Source organism: Narcine bancroftii, chromosome 11 (assembly GCF_036971445.1).
Source record: "Narcine bancroftii isolate sNarBan1 chromosome 11, sNarBan1.hap1, whole genome shotgun sequence".
Lineage (NCBI taxonomy): Eukaryota > Metazoa > Chordata > Chondrichthyes > Torpediniformes > Narcinidae > Narcine > Narcine bancroftii.
This window is the reverse complement of record NC_091479.1, coordinates 64,563,164-64,579,134: the sequence shown is the minus strand read 5'-3', so window position 1 is coordinate 64,579,134 and position 15,971 is coordinate 64,563,164. Positions and strand designations below refer to the sequence as shown.

General features: G+C 44.2%; 1 protein-coding gene across 1 annotated transcript in view; it reads left to right on the top strand.

Annotated features, from left to right (window-relative positions):
• The window catches only part of svopl (SVOP-like), a 107,800-nt gene that overhangs the window by 17,918 nt on the left and 73,911 nt on the right, over positions 1 to 15,971 (top strand). The window contains exon 2 of the mRNA XM_069902606.1: positions 12,177 to 12,346. Within this exon, the coding sequence (XP_069758707.1) occupies positions 12,256 to 12,346 (91 nt within the window). The 5' untranslated portion in view covers positions 12,177 to 12,255. The remainder of the gene's footprint in view (positions 1 to 12,176; positions 12,347 to 15,971) is intronic.

Here is a 15,971-nt window from a genome sequence, read left to right as displayed (position 1 = left end):
GAATGAAGATGCTTTCAGAAAAATACCAAAGACTCATCAGATTCAGACTGGGAACTGCATGATGACAGTGTAAACAGTGAGGCTTCAGATGTGCTTTGCCTCAGATCTTGAAGGATTTTAGATGGTTTTTGTTATAATAAAAATTTCTTTCTACTATACCGGTAGCTTAAAACTTTGTTGTAGGGTGGGTTCTGAGTGGGTTATGGAACCAATCGAGTTGTACATTGAGTAGAATTTTAAGGTCATGTTTTTGTATCCGGCCTATCAGACGACCCCTGTTTTTGGTGTGTTTTTTGGATGCTTCAAGGGTCGACTGATACGCTAAAATATATGGTATAAGATGAGCAGACACTGAATTGTCTTACAGGTCGGACAGCATCCTTAGAGAAAGAAAATGAGTTAACACCAGGGGCAACATGGTGGTTTATCTGGTACAAGTGCTGTCTCTCAGACTGTTCCCTATCAGATTTTTATTGTAATTCTTTTGAACAGAAGGCTGTGGAAGAACTTGCTTCTTTTCCTTTGAAATATGATATTGCACCAGTGTCTGTCAATCTTTCAGGTTCAAAGCCTTTATCAAGTCTGGCGTGAAACGTTGACTGACCATTTCTACCCATGGATGCTATCGGATCTATTGAGTTCCTCAATATTCTTTGTCTGCTCAAGCTTGCAGCACTGGCAGCTTTCGTCTTCCTTCATTATAAGTTGGATGTTTGTGGTGCTTGCTGTGCAGAAGAAATCTGGTAATTGTGTTTTTCCCCTGGTCCTAGCAAGCTCTCGCTAGTGCCAGGAATGGTGGCAGTGGCTTGTCAATCCTAATTCATTGAGATGGAAGAACAAGTATCCTTGGTTCAGTTGTAGGGCAACTCGTAGCTGGGTCATGACACCATAGTCATGACACAGACAAGGCCCCTCAACTCTTTCTCCACTATATTGATGACTACATCGGGGCTGCCTCATGCACCTGCGATGACCTCGCCATCTTCATTCACTTCGCTGCTGACTTCCACCCCAATCTCAAACCCACCTGGTCTATCTCTAGGCCATTTCAGGTGAACCGTCTGCCTTGAGGCTGTTGACTGAAAACTCAGTCTCACCTTTCAAAAGGATGCTCCAGTGTCCCATTCATATCCAGAGCCGCCTCATAGTGCCCTCCGGATCTGATGGAGGTGAGGCAGCTAATGCCGCAGTGCCAACTGTCATAAATATGCAGCCTAGCAATGGGCGTCTTCCCTAACCATAATTCCCCATGCTGGTGGAATTGCTCTGGGTTTCCCAGAACAGTTCCTGCTGTGTGGGGGATTATGGGTAGGGAAGACTGCCATTGCTATGCTGCGTTTTGAGCTGCAGAGAATGGCCATAAAGACTGAAGCGCCCAGTGAGCTGCCAGAGCAGCCAGCCGGGCTGTAACAACCTGCGCCGGCCGCCCCTGCCCTGACAGCCCCCGCAGACCTCCCCTGCCCTGATGGCTTCCTCTGCCCTGATGCCCCTTGCTGGCCACTCCTGGCCCGATGTCCCCCATCAGCTGCCCCTGCCCCAACGGCATCCCTGCCACGATGGCCCACACAGTCCTCCCCTGCCCTGACAACTGCTCCTGCCCCACTGACAGCCCCTGCACTGACGTCCCACACCAGCTGCCCCTGCCCCAATGGCCCCTGCTGACTTCTCCTCCACATTGGGGCAGAGGCTGTCAGGTGGTGGGGAGTTGGGTTGTGGGCTTATAGTGTCATTAGCCCACCCCTAAACTGCCTCTTAGTTCGGCTATACATTTAGGTGGACTCAGCAGAGCGCAGCACTCCGTCAATTATCCCTCCCCAAGGAGGATTGGCATTTACGCCTCGGAGGCGCTCTCGGCGCATTCAGGTAGGTAAGTATTTAGCTGCAAGGGGGTGTAATCTTTGTCTTTACACAAGGGTGTTTGGTCCACCTTAAAGGGCCTGACAACACTGTCCCTTTTCCTGATCTCTCTGGCTCCATCTTGGGAGACAAGTTTTCTGCCGACACATATTACAAACCCACTAACTTCAACAACGACCTTGACTACACTTCTTCTCACCCAGTCCCCTCCAAGACTCTATTCCTTTCCTACAATTTCTCAGTCTCTGCCGTAAATGTTCCCAAGATGAGTCTTCCAGTCCAGATCATCTGGAAAGTCTCTTCTTCCAAAAATTTGGCTACTCCTCCACCACCATCAACTCAGCCCTCATCTGCATTTCCTCCATTTCCTGTTCTTCTGCCCTGGCTCCCTCTGCCCCCAGATGTAACAAAAACAGGATTCCCCTTGTCCTTACCTACCTCCCCACCAGCCTCCACATCCAACACATTTTTGCCATCTACAACTTGATCTCACCACTAGACACATCTTGCCATCTCTGCCTTCTGTAAGGACCACTCTCTTAATGACTCCCTCATCCACTAATCCCTCCCCTCCCAATTGCCCACCCCTCACCTTCGCCTATGGACACAGTAAGTGCCACACATGGCCACAGCTCCTTCTTCACAACCATTTGGAGCCCCAAACACTCCTTTCAAGTAAAGCAACACTTCACTTGTGTATCCACTTTGAATTATCTATTGCATCCGGTGCTCCCTTTGTGGCTTTCTCTACATCGGAGAGACTGGATGCACATTTGGAGATCGCTTGGCTCTGTCTGCATTAGTGACAACCACTTCAATTCTGCGTCCCACTCCCATACTCTCTGTCCATGAGCTCGTGTACTATCCCACCCTGGCCACCTGTTAATTAGAGGAACAACACTTGATTTTTCCACCTGGGCATTCTCCAAATGGGATGGCATTAACATCGACTTCTCCGGTTTCTGCTGGCCTACTCTCCGTTCTCCCTCCCTTCCCTTTCCCTTTGTCTTCTTTCCCTCAGCTCTCCACCCCCTTCCCTCTCTGTTCCCAGAGCCATCCCTCCTCCCCTTACTTAACATAACATAACATAACAATTACAGCACGGAAACAGGCCATTAGGCCCTTCTAGTCCGCACCGAACCAAACACCCCTTTTTAGTCCCACCTCCCTGCACAATGCCCATAACCCTCCATCTTCTTCTCATCCATATACCTGTCCAACCTTTTCTTAAATAATACAATTGACTCCGCCGCCACTATTTCTCCCGGAAGATGATTCCACACAGCTACCACTCTCTGAGTAAAGAAGTTCCCCCTCATGTTACCTCTAAACCTCTGCCCCTTAATTCTTAACTCATGTCCTCTTGTTTTAATCTTTCCTCCTCTTAATGGAAATAGTCTATCCACATCCATTCTGTCTATCCCTTTCATAATCTTAAATACTTCTATCAAATCCCCTCTCAACCTTCTACGCTCCAAAGAATAAAGACCCAATCTGTCCAATCTCTCCCCATACTCCAGATGCTTAAACCCATTACCTCCTGCCTTTGTGATCGTGCTCCTCCCTCACCACTCCTCCCTCCCCCTACACCACTTATTTGTGCACCTGCTGACAATTTTTCATACCTTGATAAAGGGCTCAAGCCCAAAACATCAGTTATGTATCTTTACTACACAAAATACACAGTTTGTCCTGCGGAGTTTCCCCAGCATTGTGTTGTTACTGCAAACGTGATGACTGCAGACTTTTGTGCTTTACTACCACATCCACTCTCCAGTTCCTGGAATCAAAATGAAAACAAGCATCTAAAAGCATCTTAAGATTATCCAATTGTACCTTGCTATTGCCTCTAGTTGAAGTCAGGCATCAAGATTCTCAGCACTGCAGGAGATGCCAACAGTAAGTCAAAATGATACTGATATTGTAAAATTTAATTCAAAATAAAGTAAAAATTATGGTAATACTCTGCAGATCAGTTAACGATCTCATGATATTTAAAAGTCACTTGACTTGTTTGAGTTGCCAAGGCAGAAAAAACCTTGGACAAAGTAAATGCAATTGGTGTAAATGCGTACCATGGCTGGCACGGACTTGATGGGTTGAAGGGCCTGCATGACTGTGGTGTGTATCAGGGGGAATCCGAGAAGAACATGAAATATTGATTCAGAGTAGGTCATGTGGCTTCTGAAGTCTGATCCACCATTCATTTGAACATGGCCATCCTGTGTTTCGGCTATTCTTTCTGCCTGATTCCCATATCCTTTCCTTCTGTTGACTGCAGTCTTGGATATCAAACTCCAGGCATCTAACCTCTGGTCATAATCGATTGCAGCGTCTCTCAATCAGAAATGTCTCACTTTGCCCCTTTAGTTGTAGATTCAATGACAGAGGCCACAATCTCTCACCGTCTATCCATACAATCTCTTTGTATGTTCCATCTCAAGAGATTGCCTCCCGTTCTTTTAACCCAGTGCAAACATGACAATCTTACTCACTCTCTCTCCTTGAACACACACGCACCTTGATGAAGGGCTCCAGCCCGAAACGTTGGTGATGTATCTTCACCTTTGCCACATAAAGGCCCTGTTTGACCTGCTGAGTTTCTCCAGCATTTGTGTGTGTGTTTTTCTCTCTCCTAGGACGATGCCCTCATTCCAGGAACCAATTCCAGGAAATGATTGCAATGCCTCTAATATAATTATATGTTCCATTGGGTGAGGAAATCAAAATAAAACACAGAATTCTGGCTGTGATCTCACCCAAAGTACTGCAATCACATGTTTTTACTCCAACACCCTTGCAGTGAAGGTCACTGTAGAATTCACCTTATTGTTTCTGTTCAGCTACTTTCTTTGATCCATGAGCCAGTATACAATCCCACTTTGTGCCAACGTGGAACAATTTCTCGTTCTCTGTTCTCCCTGTAAACTTTATGTTCCACCAACTAACCTTGCATACTCATCCACCTTTCCGCAGACGTCAGCAGAACTTCACTGTCATCCCCATAGGGTGAGCCTCATGCTGTGGTTGACTGGAGCTGGCTTTTGCTGATTTTCATTGATCATGACCACACACGAGTGATGCTGTTGCCGTTCTCCAGATCTGACTCTCGGTGGCCTAGAGACATGGCACCCGGCCTAATGACAGCCGACTACCAGGTATAAAGCCGAGGTCCCGACTATTCTCTTATTCTCTCTCTCTCTCCCTCTCTCTCTCCAGGATCACTGTAAGCTCAGCTAGCGGCCAACTATATCTTTATGTGAGTGGAATAAAGCTGTGTTGCCCCAAACAGTATTGTGCTTGTGTTTTCCTTTGGTGCAGCCTGCCACACTGCCTTCTCACATTTCTTATATTTTCTTGCAGCATAGTAGATGGCCCTTTGGCCCCTCCAATCTGTGGTGCTCATTCTGTTCTCTATCGCATGCCCTGATTTTGATGGGCGCAATTTATGGTAGCCAATAATTCTACTAACCAAGGAATCTGACTGTACCCCTCTACTCTTCACTCTCTCAATGCCAGCCATTTTAAAAGATTAGGGTTTCTGCCCTCTGTTCCCTGCTCTGTTAGGTCAAGTTTTAGAACACTCTTCTGAAAGCTTTGAAGCAACTCCCAGCAGTGCTGGGAGATGATCACCACCCCTTTAAGAAGCGCAAGTATTGCTCTGTTCATTGTTCATCAGCATTCCCTGCAACTGCATCCAGGAGTGATAAACAGCTGGATGATGAAATAAAGATGTGCCCTCCATCACGCCAACTTCTGCAGCTTCACTGGCCCTCATAATCCCAGCTTGCATTTAGAGGCACTTTTAATCTTGCCCCCAACAGCTCCTAGCTCAGCACTCTGACCCTAACCTTCCACTTGGGTTCTCCTGGTGTACCTGAAGGTTGAGGGAGGGCTTGGTGAGCATATCCCAAAAAGATTTCTGTCTTATTGTTTTTGCTTGCATAATTTCATTTGGTTGGTAAGGCACCCCTGATTTAAAACCAAAATAAAATTCTTCCATTTCTAGTTCATGAAAAAGATATGACTTGGGAATATGCTGAAATGTAGAGGATGTGTTGGATCTGATTTCATGTTTACAGGAGGTGTCTGCACCAGTGTCAATATTTTACCTGAAGTCTCCATGAACTTGCCATTGTATGCAATGGAGAAGGAGTCGGCCACTCCCCCCCCCCCCCTCACCATTCTTCAATATGATGGTGGCTGATCCTTGACTATAGCACTACTGTCCTGCATTAAACCTCCATCCCTTCAATCCCTTAATATCTCAAAATGTCCGTCTTGAGCCTATGTGACCATCACACTAATCTTGAGTAGAGAATTCCAAAGGTTCATTCCTCTCCGGGTGAAGAAGTCACTTCTCAGCTCACCCTAACCCTAACCCTAACCCTAACCCTAACCCTAACCCTAACCCCTTATTCTGAGATGCCCAGCCACAGAGAGAACCATCGCTAACGAGTTTGTAGGAATTTTGTACATTTCTATGAGTCCACCTTTTCTTCTACTGAACTCTAGAGAGTCTAGACCCAGTCAAATTGATCTGCTCACAATAAAATCTTTTCAGGATTGTATCTGTAATTATTTTCAAAAGATCTGAGGTGTCAGGGTATTCATGGGGTCCTGGGCTAGGAGTGGTGTAATGAGAGTCTATTTTCATATACATAAGTACAATGCACACAACACTGAAATTCTTACTTGCTGCAGCCGTATGATGCACTAACTACAATAATATAGATTAAATTCCACAATTTCCCAAGACAGAAAAAGATAACAAATATAAGAAGGCAGATAGATAAATATTAACAACAACCAAAAAGTTACATTTTAATATTGCAGATGGAGGTCACAGAATAGTTTATGGTAAGGGTAGAAAGGAGAGGTTAAGATCCTGATAGCTGTTGGATAACAACTGTTCTTGATTGTAAAGGTTCTGTGATCCCTCTGGGAGTGTCACTAGAATGCCCTCCATAATGTTTGGGACAAAGACATTTTTTTTCATTTATTTGCCCCTGTGCTCCACAGTTTTAAATTTGTCATCAAAAAATTCACTTGTGATTAAAATGCACATTCCATATTTTAATAAATATTATTTATATACATGTTGGTTTGACAACACTTTTTATACATAGTTCCCCCATTTCAGGGCACCATAATGTTTGGGACATTTGGCTTCCCAGGTGTTTGTGAGTCCTCAGGCATGCTTACTTGTTTAATTGATGCAGGTATAAGAGAGCTAGGCTTGCTTTTAAGTTTTTGATCACTGTTGGAGTCTGTGGTTGTCATTTTTCAACATGAGGACCAGAGCTGTGCCAAAGAAAGTCAAAGAAGCCATTATGAGGCTGATAAACAAGAATAAAACAGTAAGAGACATCACCCAGACCCTTGGATTACCAAAATCAACTGTTCGGTACCTCATTAAGAAGAAAGAATGTACTGGTGAGCTCAGTAATTGCAGAGGGACTGATAGGCCAAGGAAGACCCTCCACTACTGCTGACAGAAGAATTCTCATCATAATGAAGAAAAATCTCCAAACACCTGTCTAACAGGTGAGAAACACTCTTCAGGAGGCAGTTGTGGATGTGCCAATGACGACTGTCCACAGAAGACTTCATGAACAGAAATACAGAGGCTACAATGCAAGATGAAAACCACTGCAAGGGCACAGAAACAGAATGGCCAGATTTGCCAAGAAGTATTTAAGAACCTGCAGAATTCTGGAAAAAGGTCTTGCGGACAGATGAGACCAAGATTAACCTATATCAGGGTGATGGCAAAAACAAAGTGTGGTAGGTGTGAAGGAACTGTCCAAGGTCCAAAGCATACCCCCTCATCTGTGAAACATGGTGGTGAGGGTATTGTGGACTGGGCATGTATGGTGCACTTATCTTCGTTGATGAAGTAACTGCTGATGGCAGTAACAAAATGAATTCTGAAGAGTCTAGAAATATCTCGTTTAAGTAAATGCCTCCAAACCCATTGGACGATGCTTCACCCTACAGTAAGACAATGATCCCAAACATACTGCTAAAGCAACAAAGGAGTTTTTCAAAGCTAAAAATTCTTGAATGGCCAAGTCAGTCACCCGATCTAAATCCAATGGAACATGCCTTCCACAGACTGAAGAGAAAATGTAAAGGGACAAACACCCGAAATAAGCAGGAGCTGAAGACGGCTGCCTCTGTATTTCTGTTCATGAAGTCTTCTGTGGACACTCGTCACTGGCACATCCACAGCTGCCTCCTGAAGAGTGTTTCTCACCTGTTAGACAGGTGTTTGGAGATTTTTCTTCATTATGATGAGAATTCTTCTGTCAGCAGCAGTGGAGGGTCTTCCTTGGCCTATCCGTCCCTTTGCGATTACCGAGCTCGCCAGTACATTCTTTCTTCTTAATGAGAAGATGCTCAGCACCTGCTGATGTCTATGAATCACAGATTTCAAGCAGGTCATTAGCCACTTTCAGGTGCTCGGATGCAGATAATGCACTGGCAGATGTGGCTGGGGGAGTGCAGCTGGGATGTTCAGGTGGCCGCAGAGAAGACGCCTTTCTGTAGTCCTGCCGGCTGAAGGAGAGCCATGTCCAAGTGAACGCGGCTCCTGTGGACTCTGGCTGTAGTCACGGCTTGTTTATGGAGCAAGTTGTGGCCGGCGTGGGACTACAGGGCTGGAGCGGCCGGTGCGGGACATCAGGGGCCCAAAGTACCACACTGGCCACCCCAGCCCTGTAGTCCTGCGCTGGAGGGCTGTCAGGCAGTGGGGAGGGTAGCTGACTGTCAACAGCCCGCCTGTTGCTAGGCACCTGAAAGCTCCTGGCCGATTTGCCTTTGTTGCTTTAAGGTACCTAGGGGGAGCACTCCAAGCCAGAGATTATACCTCCCTGAGGAGGGTTAGGTAAGTGCTCCTCGGGGCCTCCCAACAGCCATATTTGGGTATTTTAGGTGGCTTTACATTCGGGTATTCTGACCACCTGAAAGCATCTATTTCATGCAAGAGATGTGCAACAAAGTATTAAACATGACTACTTTAATACACATACCATTGCTATGTGCCAAATATAATGGTGCCCAGAAATGAGGGGACTATGTGTAAAAAGTGTTGTAATTTCTACATGGTCAAATGAAAATGTAGACAAATACCCTTGATCAAAACTTGGAATATTGCACTTTAATCACATGTGAATTGCTTGATTGCAAATAAAGGAAACAATGTGTCTTTGTCCCAATCATGACGGGGCGGGGAGAGGGTGGGGTGGGGGGGGGGGGAACACACTATTTTCAAGAGGTCTGAGCAGAGGCTCTATGTCCTACAGATGTCCTATGCCCATTTTGTTTGTGCGATGAGAGTTCACTGTGATAGTCTGTCCACACCATCAAGAAGAAAAATATACAGCATACAACACAGATTTATTAAATTCCGCTAGCGGGAGTGAGGAATATTAAGTTCAGGAAGACAATGTCACCTTAGTCAATATTGACCCTCAATCAAAGATCACAGTATTTAAGGCATCTTTAGGCAACATTCCTCTTAGAATTTGATAACCATGTCTCTTTGAATTCATTTGATGTATTGTTACAATTTCTTGTTAACACCAATCATTGTTCTCTCTTAAGAAATCAGCCACTCATGTACAATTCATATTTCATGTCTCAAAACAGTGGAAGCAATGTCTGGAAGGATTACTTCTAATACACCTTGAAGATCTGTGTTATGTGTACAGGAGGTTTTAAGTTTTAATTATCACATGCAAATCATCAGTCTGGTGATTCAATTAAATTCTTAAGATTAAGATTGAAAGAGAAAAGGAAACTCTATTGGCAACTTAACATGGATGTGTGAAACCTCTGCCCTTTGTCAAGCCTCTTATGGCTGTCAGTTGTAACATTAAAGGCCGCTGTCTTTTGCCTGGGAAAAAATTTATGAATGCGATCACCACTTCTGATAGGTTCGGTTTGATCGTTAAGCCATTAATGCTTCTGTCAACCTCTTTAACCATGTGCAATTTGAAGTGTCTTTAATGATCTAGTCTGGGGGGGTGAATCTGTGGTTCTGCTTCCCTGCAATCTGTACTAATAATCTTTAATAAAGACATGCTTTTTCTTAATATTTGTTGCTTCTGGATGACTCAAAAATAAAATCTTTTACATCACTACAGTACATAGATGTCTTGGCATTGTATCACTGTTTACTGGAATGTTTTAAGGGTACCCATTCTTACGATAGTTGCTGGATGTGAAATTATAAAGAGGAGATCCTTTGTAAAATGTAATTAATTTTCCAGATCTTTGGGATTGCATCAAAGTTTACAGGAGCTTGAAGGAACAGGTCAATGTTTGCAAAGGTTTCCAAATGGGTTTGTGAATGCTCCGAGACTATGTCAGCATTAAGAGGTGATTTATGGGAAAGTGTCAACATTTACAGATTTTCCTTGAATTGTCTGTAGTTAAGAAAGTTCAATTTTTTTGCAATTTTATTTTAAATATTAGTTACAACATGGTAGAGGCCGATTCCGGCCATTTAACCTGTGCCACCCAATTAAACCCAAATTAACCTACAAGGATGGAAGGAAACCAGAGCACACACAGTAAGCCAATGCAGGTCATGGGGAGAACGTACAAACTCCTTACAGACCCTTACAGGGTCACTGATGCTGGCACCATACATTAAGCTCAGGAGGATGCACTATTAAGAGGGAATAAAGTGGTCTGGGGGATAAACTCAGCAGTTGAGCAGCATCTGTAGGGAAAAAGGAATTGTCAAGATTTTGTGTGGAATTTCTCTCAAGCCTCTGCAATTCCTGGTGTCAATATAGATCGGGTTCACTTGTATGTATAGGACTCCCAGTGGAAATGTGAGTTGGTAGAGCATTATAAGAGTGTATCTGATTTACTGAGGTTTTATGTGTATATCCATATTTATAAAGGGCTCCGGGGAATGTGAACCAATTTGCAGGATGTGGTTTCCATTATTTGCAGCAATTCAAGGAATGTGGCAGGATTTACACAAAATATGTTCAGAACCAGAACTAAAGAGCTCTACAGCACAGAAAACAGGCCATTGAGGCCCTCTAGTCTGTGGTGACCATCATCTCCCTCGTCCCACTGACCTGCTCCCATTCCATAACCCTCCAGACCTCTCCCATCCATGTATTTATCCAATCTATTCTTAAACACATGATCGAGCCCACATTCACTTCATCAGATGGCAGCTCATTCCATACTCCCACCATTCTCTGAGTGAAGAACTTTCCCCTAATGTTCCTTCTAAATCTTTTCACTCTTCTTGTATTTATCTCCCCAATCTAAATGAAAAAAGTCTACTTGCATCCATTCTGTCTATACCTCTCATAATTTTGTGAACCTCTATCAAATCTCCTCTCATTCTTCTTCGCTCCAAGGAATTAAGTCCTAACCTGTTTAACCTTTCCCTATAACTCAACTCCTGAAGACCCGGAAACATCCTAGTAAATCTTCTCTGCCCTCTTTTTATCCTATTGATAGCTTTCCTGTAGTTAGATGACTCCAACTGCACACTATATTCCAAACTTGGACTTACCAATGTCTTAAACAACAACTTAATATCCCAATTCCTATACTCAATACTTTGATTTATAAAGCCTAAGATACCAAAAGCTTTCTTCACAACCCTGTCCACATGTGATGCCAACTTCAGGGAATAATGTATTTGTATTCCCAGATCTCTCTGTTCCTCTGCACCCCTCAGTGCCCTACAACTTACTATATATCTCCTTCCTTGGTTTGCCCTTCCAAAATGCATCACCTCACACTTGTCTGCATTAAACTCCATCTGCCATTTTTTGGTCCATTCTCCTAGCTGGGCCAGATCCCTCTGCAAGCTTTGAAAATTTTCCTCATTGTCCGCAACGTCTCCTATCTATGTGTATGTATTCTTGGAGGTGGCCAGTATTGATGGAAGCACATGTTATAGTGCAGCTATGATTCCCTGAGAGTGTTCCAATATTTGCAGAGACTCTGTGGAGACCAAGGAGTGAGTTGGGCAATGCAGAGACTGTGCCTGTTATTATGGGCATTACGGATGCGTATCCATTTTATGGGTGGGCTCATGCACATACCACACATCTTTCCAATGGTACAACATCACTTTAGAGTTAATAATTATTTTTGTAACTCTGTCACCTTTTTGTTTAAAAAAAATTAGGGTTTCCTGATATGTATCGCAACTAACATAGTTTCAGCATTTGCAAGGTGTCACTTGAAAAGCATGGAATAAGATTTAATGGGCTATATTTGAGACATTTCTTTTATTTACGGCTTATTTAACTTCACTTTCCCATTTGCTTTAGACCGTTCTGGACTTGGGCTAAGTAATGCTGAGCTGTCATCATTTGAGAGGAAGTACTAATTCTGTAATCAAGAAGCAAAATGAACTCCAACAAAGATCCTCTCATCAATTATATTCACCTGGAGGAGACTTGCACGATCCGACTGTCACAGAGCAAGAAACTCAAGAAAGGTACAGGTCCCTTGGTACAAGCTGTGCAGTGTGAGGTAGCTCCAGTTAGATCATTGGAACATGTGCCTTCCCTGCTCCAATTTAGTCAGTTGTGCCCCTCACACATGTGCACACCTGCACACTCACCTGCACAACACTCACACACACCAGCACAATGCCCACACACACCTGTACAACACCCACATTCACCGGCACAACATTCACACTCAACCACACACCCACACTCAACCACACCACACCCACACACTCCTGCACAAAACCCAGACACTGGCACAAAACCCATACACTCACCTGCACAACATCCACACTCACCTGCACAACACCCACACTTATTGCACAACACCCACACACTCACCTGTACAACACCCACACTCACATGTTCAACACCCACACTCACCTGTACAACACCCATAAGCTCACCTGTACAACACCCACAAACTCACCTGCACAACATGCTCTCATTTGTGCAACACCCACACACTCAACTGTACAACATCTTCAAACTCACCTGTACAACACTCACACTCACCAGAAAATGATGCTGGAGAAATAATGATGGGAGATAAGGAGATGGCAGAGAAACTAAATGAGAACTTTTCATCAGTCTTCACTGTGGAAGAGACTAGCAGCATTCCAGATGTCGAAAGGTATCAGGGAAGGGAAGTGAGAGCAGTTGCTATTTCAAGGGAGAAGGAACTCAGAAAGCTGAATGGTCTGAGGGTGGTTAAGTCACCCAGACCAGATGGATTGCATCCTTGTGTCCTGAAAGAAGTAGTGATAGAGATTGTGGAGGCTTTGGTAATGATCTTTCAGGAATCAATAGATTCTGGCATGGTCTCAGAGGACTGAAAAATTGCAAATGTCACCTTACTATTCAAGAAGGGGGAAGGCAGATGAAAGGAAATGATAGGCCAGTTAGCCTGACATCAGTGGTCAAGGGAGCAGACATTGCTGGAGTGGACTAAGTCAGAGAGGTAAGGCTTTGGCTCAACAGGCTTCAGTGAGAACAGGTAAGAAAGGGTCACCCTATTCGAGGAACATAAAGGATTCAGCAGGAAGGCACAGGTAAGGGCAGATTTTAGATATCATATAGTTTGTTCCTCTAGTCATAAACAGCTGTATCCCTGAAAACTTTATCTGCGAGAATGGCATCCAGCAGCAGCTCCTGAATTGGAACTGGAGCTGGATGAACTCTGGATCATTCAATAGGCAGAGGGGGTGATCGACAGGAGTTACAGGGACGCTACCACACCTAGAGGCAGGAGGAGGGTAGATGGGTGACAGTCAGGAGAGGGAAAGGGAGCAGGCAGGCAGTGCAGGGCATCCCTGTAGCTATCCCTCTCGATAACAAGTATACCATTTTGGATACGGTTTGGGGGGAAATAATCTACCTGGCACAAGCCATGGCGATCAGGTCTCTGGCACAGAGCCAGATTTTGTGGCTAAGAAGGGAAGGGAGGAGAAGAAGTGAGCTATAGTGATAGGGGATTCCATAGTTAGGGGGACGGATATGAGGTTCTGCGGAAGAGATTGAGTATCCTGAATAGTATGTTGCCTCCCTGGTACCAGATCGATTTCACAGCATTCTCAGGAGGGAGGGTGAATAGCCAAATGTCGTTGTTCATAATGTGGGTAGAAAGGAGGCCAAGCAAGGAGTGTTCAGGGAGTTAGGCACTAGGTTGAAGGTCAGGACCTCCGGGGTAGTGATCTCAGGATTGCTACCTGTGCTACGTGCTAGTGAGGTTAGAAATAGGAGGATAAAGCAGCTTAACATGTGGCTAAAGACAAGTGCAGGAGGAAGGACCAAGTTTCTGGATCATTGGGCTCTCTTCCAGGGAAGGTGGGTCCTGTTCCGATAGGACAATACGCATCTAAACTGGAGGGGAATGAATATCCTTGCAGGAAGGTTTGCTGGTGCTGCTCCGATGGGTTCAAACTAGATTTGGGCAGCACAGTTGGTGCAGCACTTAGCACAACACCTCTACAGCGCCAGCAATCAGGACAGGACCAGGGTTTGAGTCCTGCACTGTCTGTGAGGAAATTGTACGTTCTACCCATGTCTGCATTTTGCATCCTATTCAAGGTCAACCACTTCCACCCCCTCTTCCCCAAATATTGCCAACTTCGATTTTCAAAAACAGATGTTTTGTAGAAAAATTGAAAAGCACAAAACTTGAAACTGCTAAATTTATTTTAAATTGCAAGAATATGTAATACATCAACCTTTGATTATCTTTCTCAAATAGGAAAGAAAATATTTTGGTAAATAAATAATTTTGCTCTCGGTGGAATGCATACCTCGGCCAAGGGCAACACAACATTAAAACCTTTTACCTCACACACCTTTCCAGTGATGAAAATAGAGAACTTGCTCCCAGACGGGTTGGTTGAACTGATTAGCAAAGCAAGTTAACGGGAAGAAAAAAGAGGAAGGAAGGTAATGTTGTTAAAATGAAATGAAGAGAGTGGGAAAGGACTTGATTTGAGCAGACACTAGGTTGCCCAGCTTTTGGGCTGAATACTCCCTATCTTTGCTGTAACTTCAATGTAATTCATTAATACTGGAAGCGATGTACCGCTGAGCCTCGCTCCAGAACCCTGGATTACCTTTTGCACTGATAACAGATGCCATGTTACAAGTTAATAGAGAGTAGTTGAAACATCCACCCGGGGTTTAGCATTAAGCAGAAGCTCCAGGGAGGTGGGGTAGAAAGCAAGGAGGGGAGGGGAGGGGGAACAGGAACTGGGCAGGGGGACAGAGAAGTTGGAACTGGGCAGGGGAAGGATGGAGGAAAAGCGAGGGGGGGGTGAGGGAAGCAGAGACCTGGGAAGGTCAGACAGGACAGACCAGAAGGCTTGTCTTCTGAGGCTATATGGGTGGAGCTGAGAAACAGGAAAAGTATGACCACATTCATGGGGTTGTATTATAGATTGCCCAATAGTCAATGAGAATTGGAGGAGAAAATCTGTAGAGAGATAGCAGCAGCTGCAGGAAATATAAGTTTGTGATAGTAGGGGATTTTAATTTTCCACATATTGACTGGGACTCCCATACTTTAAAAAGGCTGGATGGGTTGAGTTTGTCATATGTGTTCAGGAAAGTTTTCTAAATCAATGTATAGAGGAACCAACTAGAGAGAATGTAATACTTGATCTCCTTTTAGGGAATGAGACAGGACAGCTGTATGTGTAGGGGAACATTTTGGGTCCAGTGATCATAATGCCATTAGTTTCAAGTTAGTTATGGGGAAAGATAAGTCTTGGCCTTGGGTTGAGATTCTAAATTGGAGAAAGGTTAATTTTTAGGAAATGAGAAAAGATTTAGAATGTGTGGATTGGGAGAAGTTGTTTTCAGGCAAGGATGTGCGAAGTAAGTGGAGAACTTTCAAAGGTTTAATTTTGAGAGTACAGAGTTTGTATGTTCCTGTCAGGATTAAAGGCAAGGTTAGAAGTCATAGGGAACCTTGGTATTTGAGGGGCATTTGCTATCTAGTTTGGAAGAAGAGAGCAAATGAAGTACTTGAGGAATTTAAAAAATGCAAGAAAAATTCTGAAGAATTACATCAGGAAGGTTAAAGAAAAGACATGAGGTTGCTTTGGGAAACAATGTGAAGGAATTTCGTAA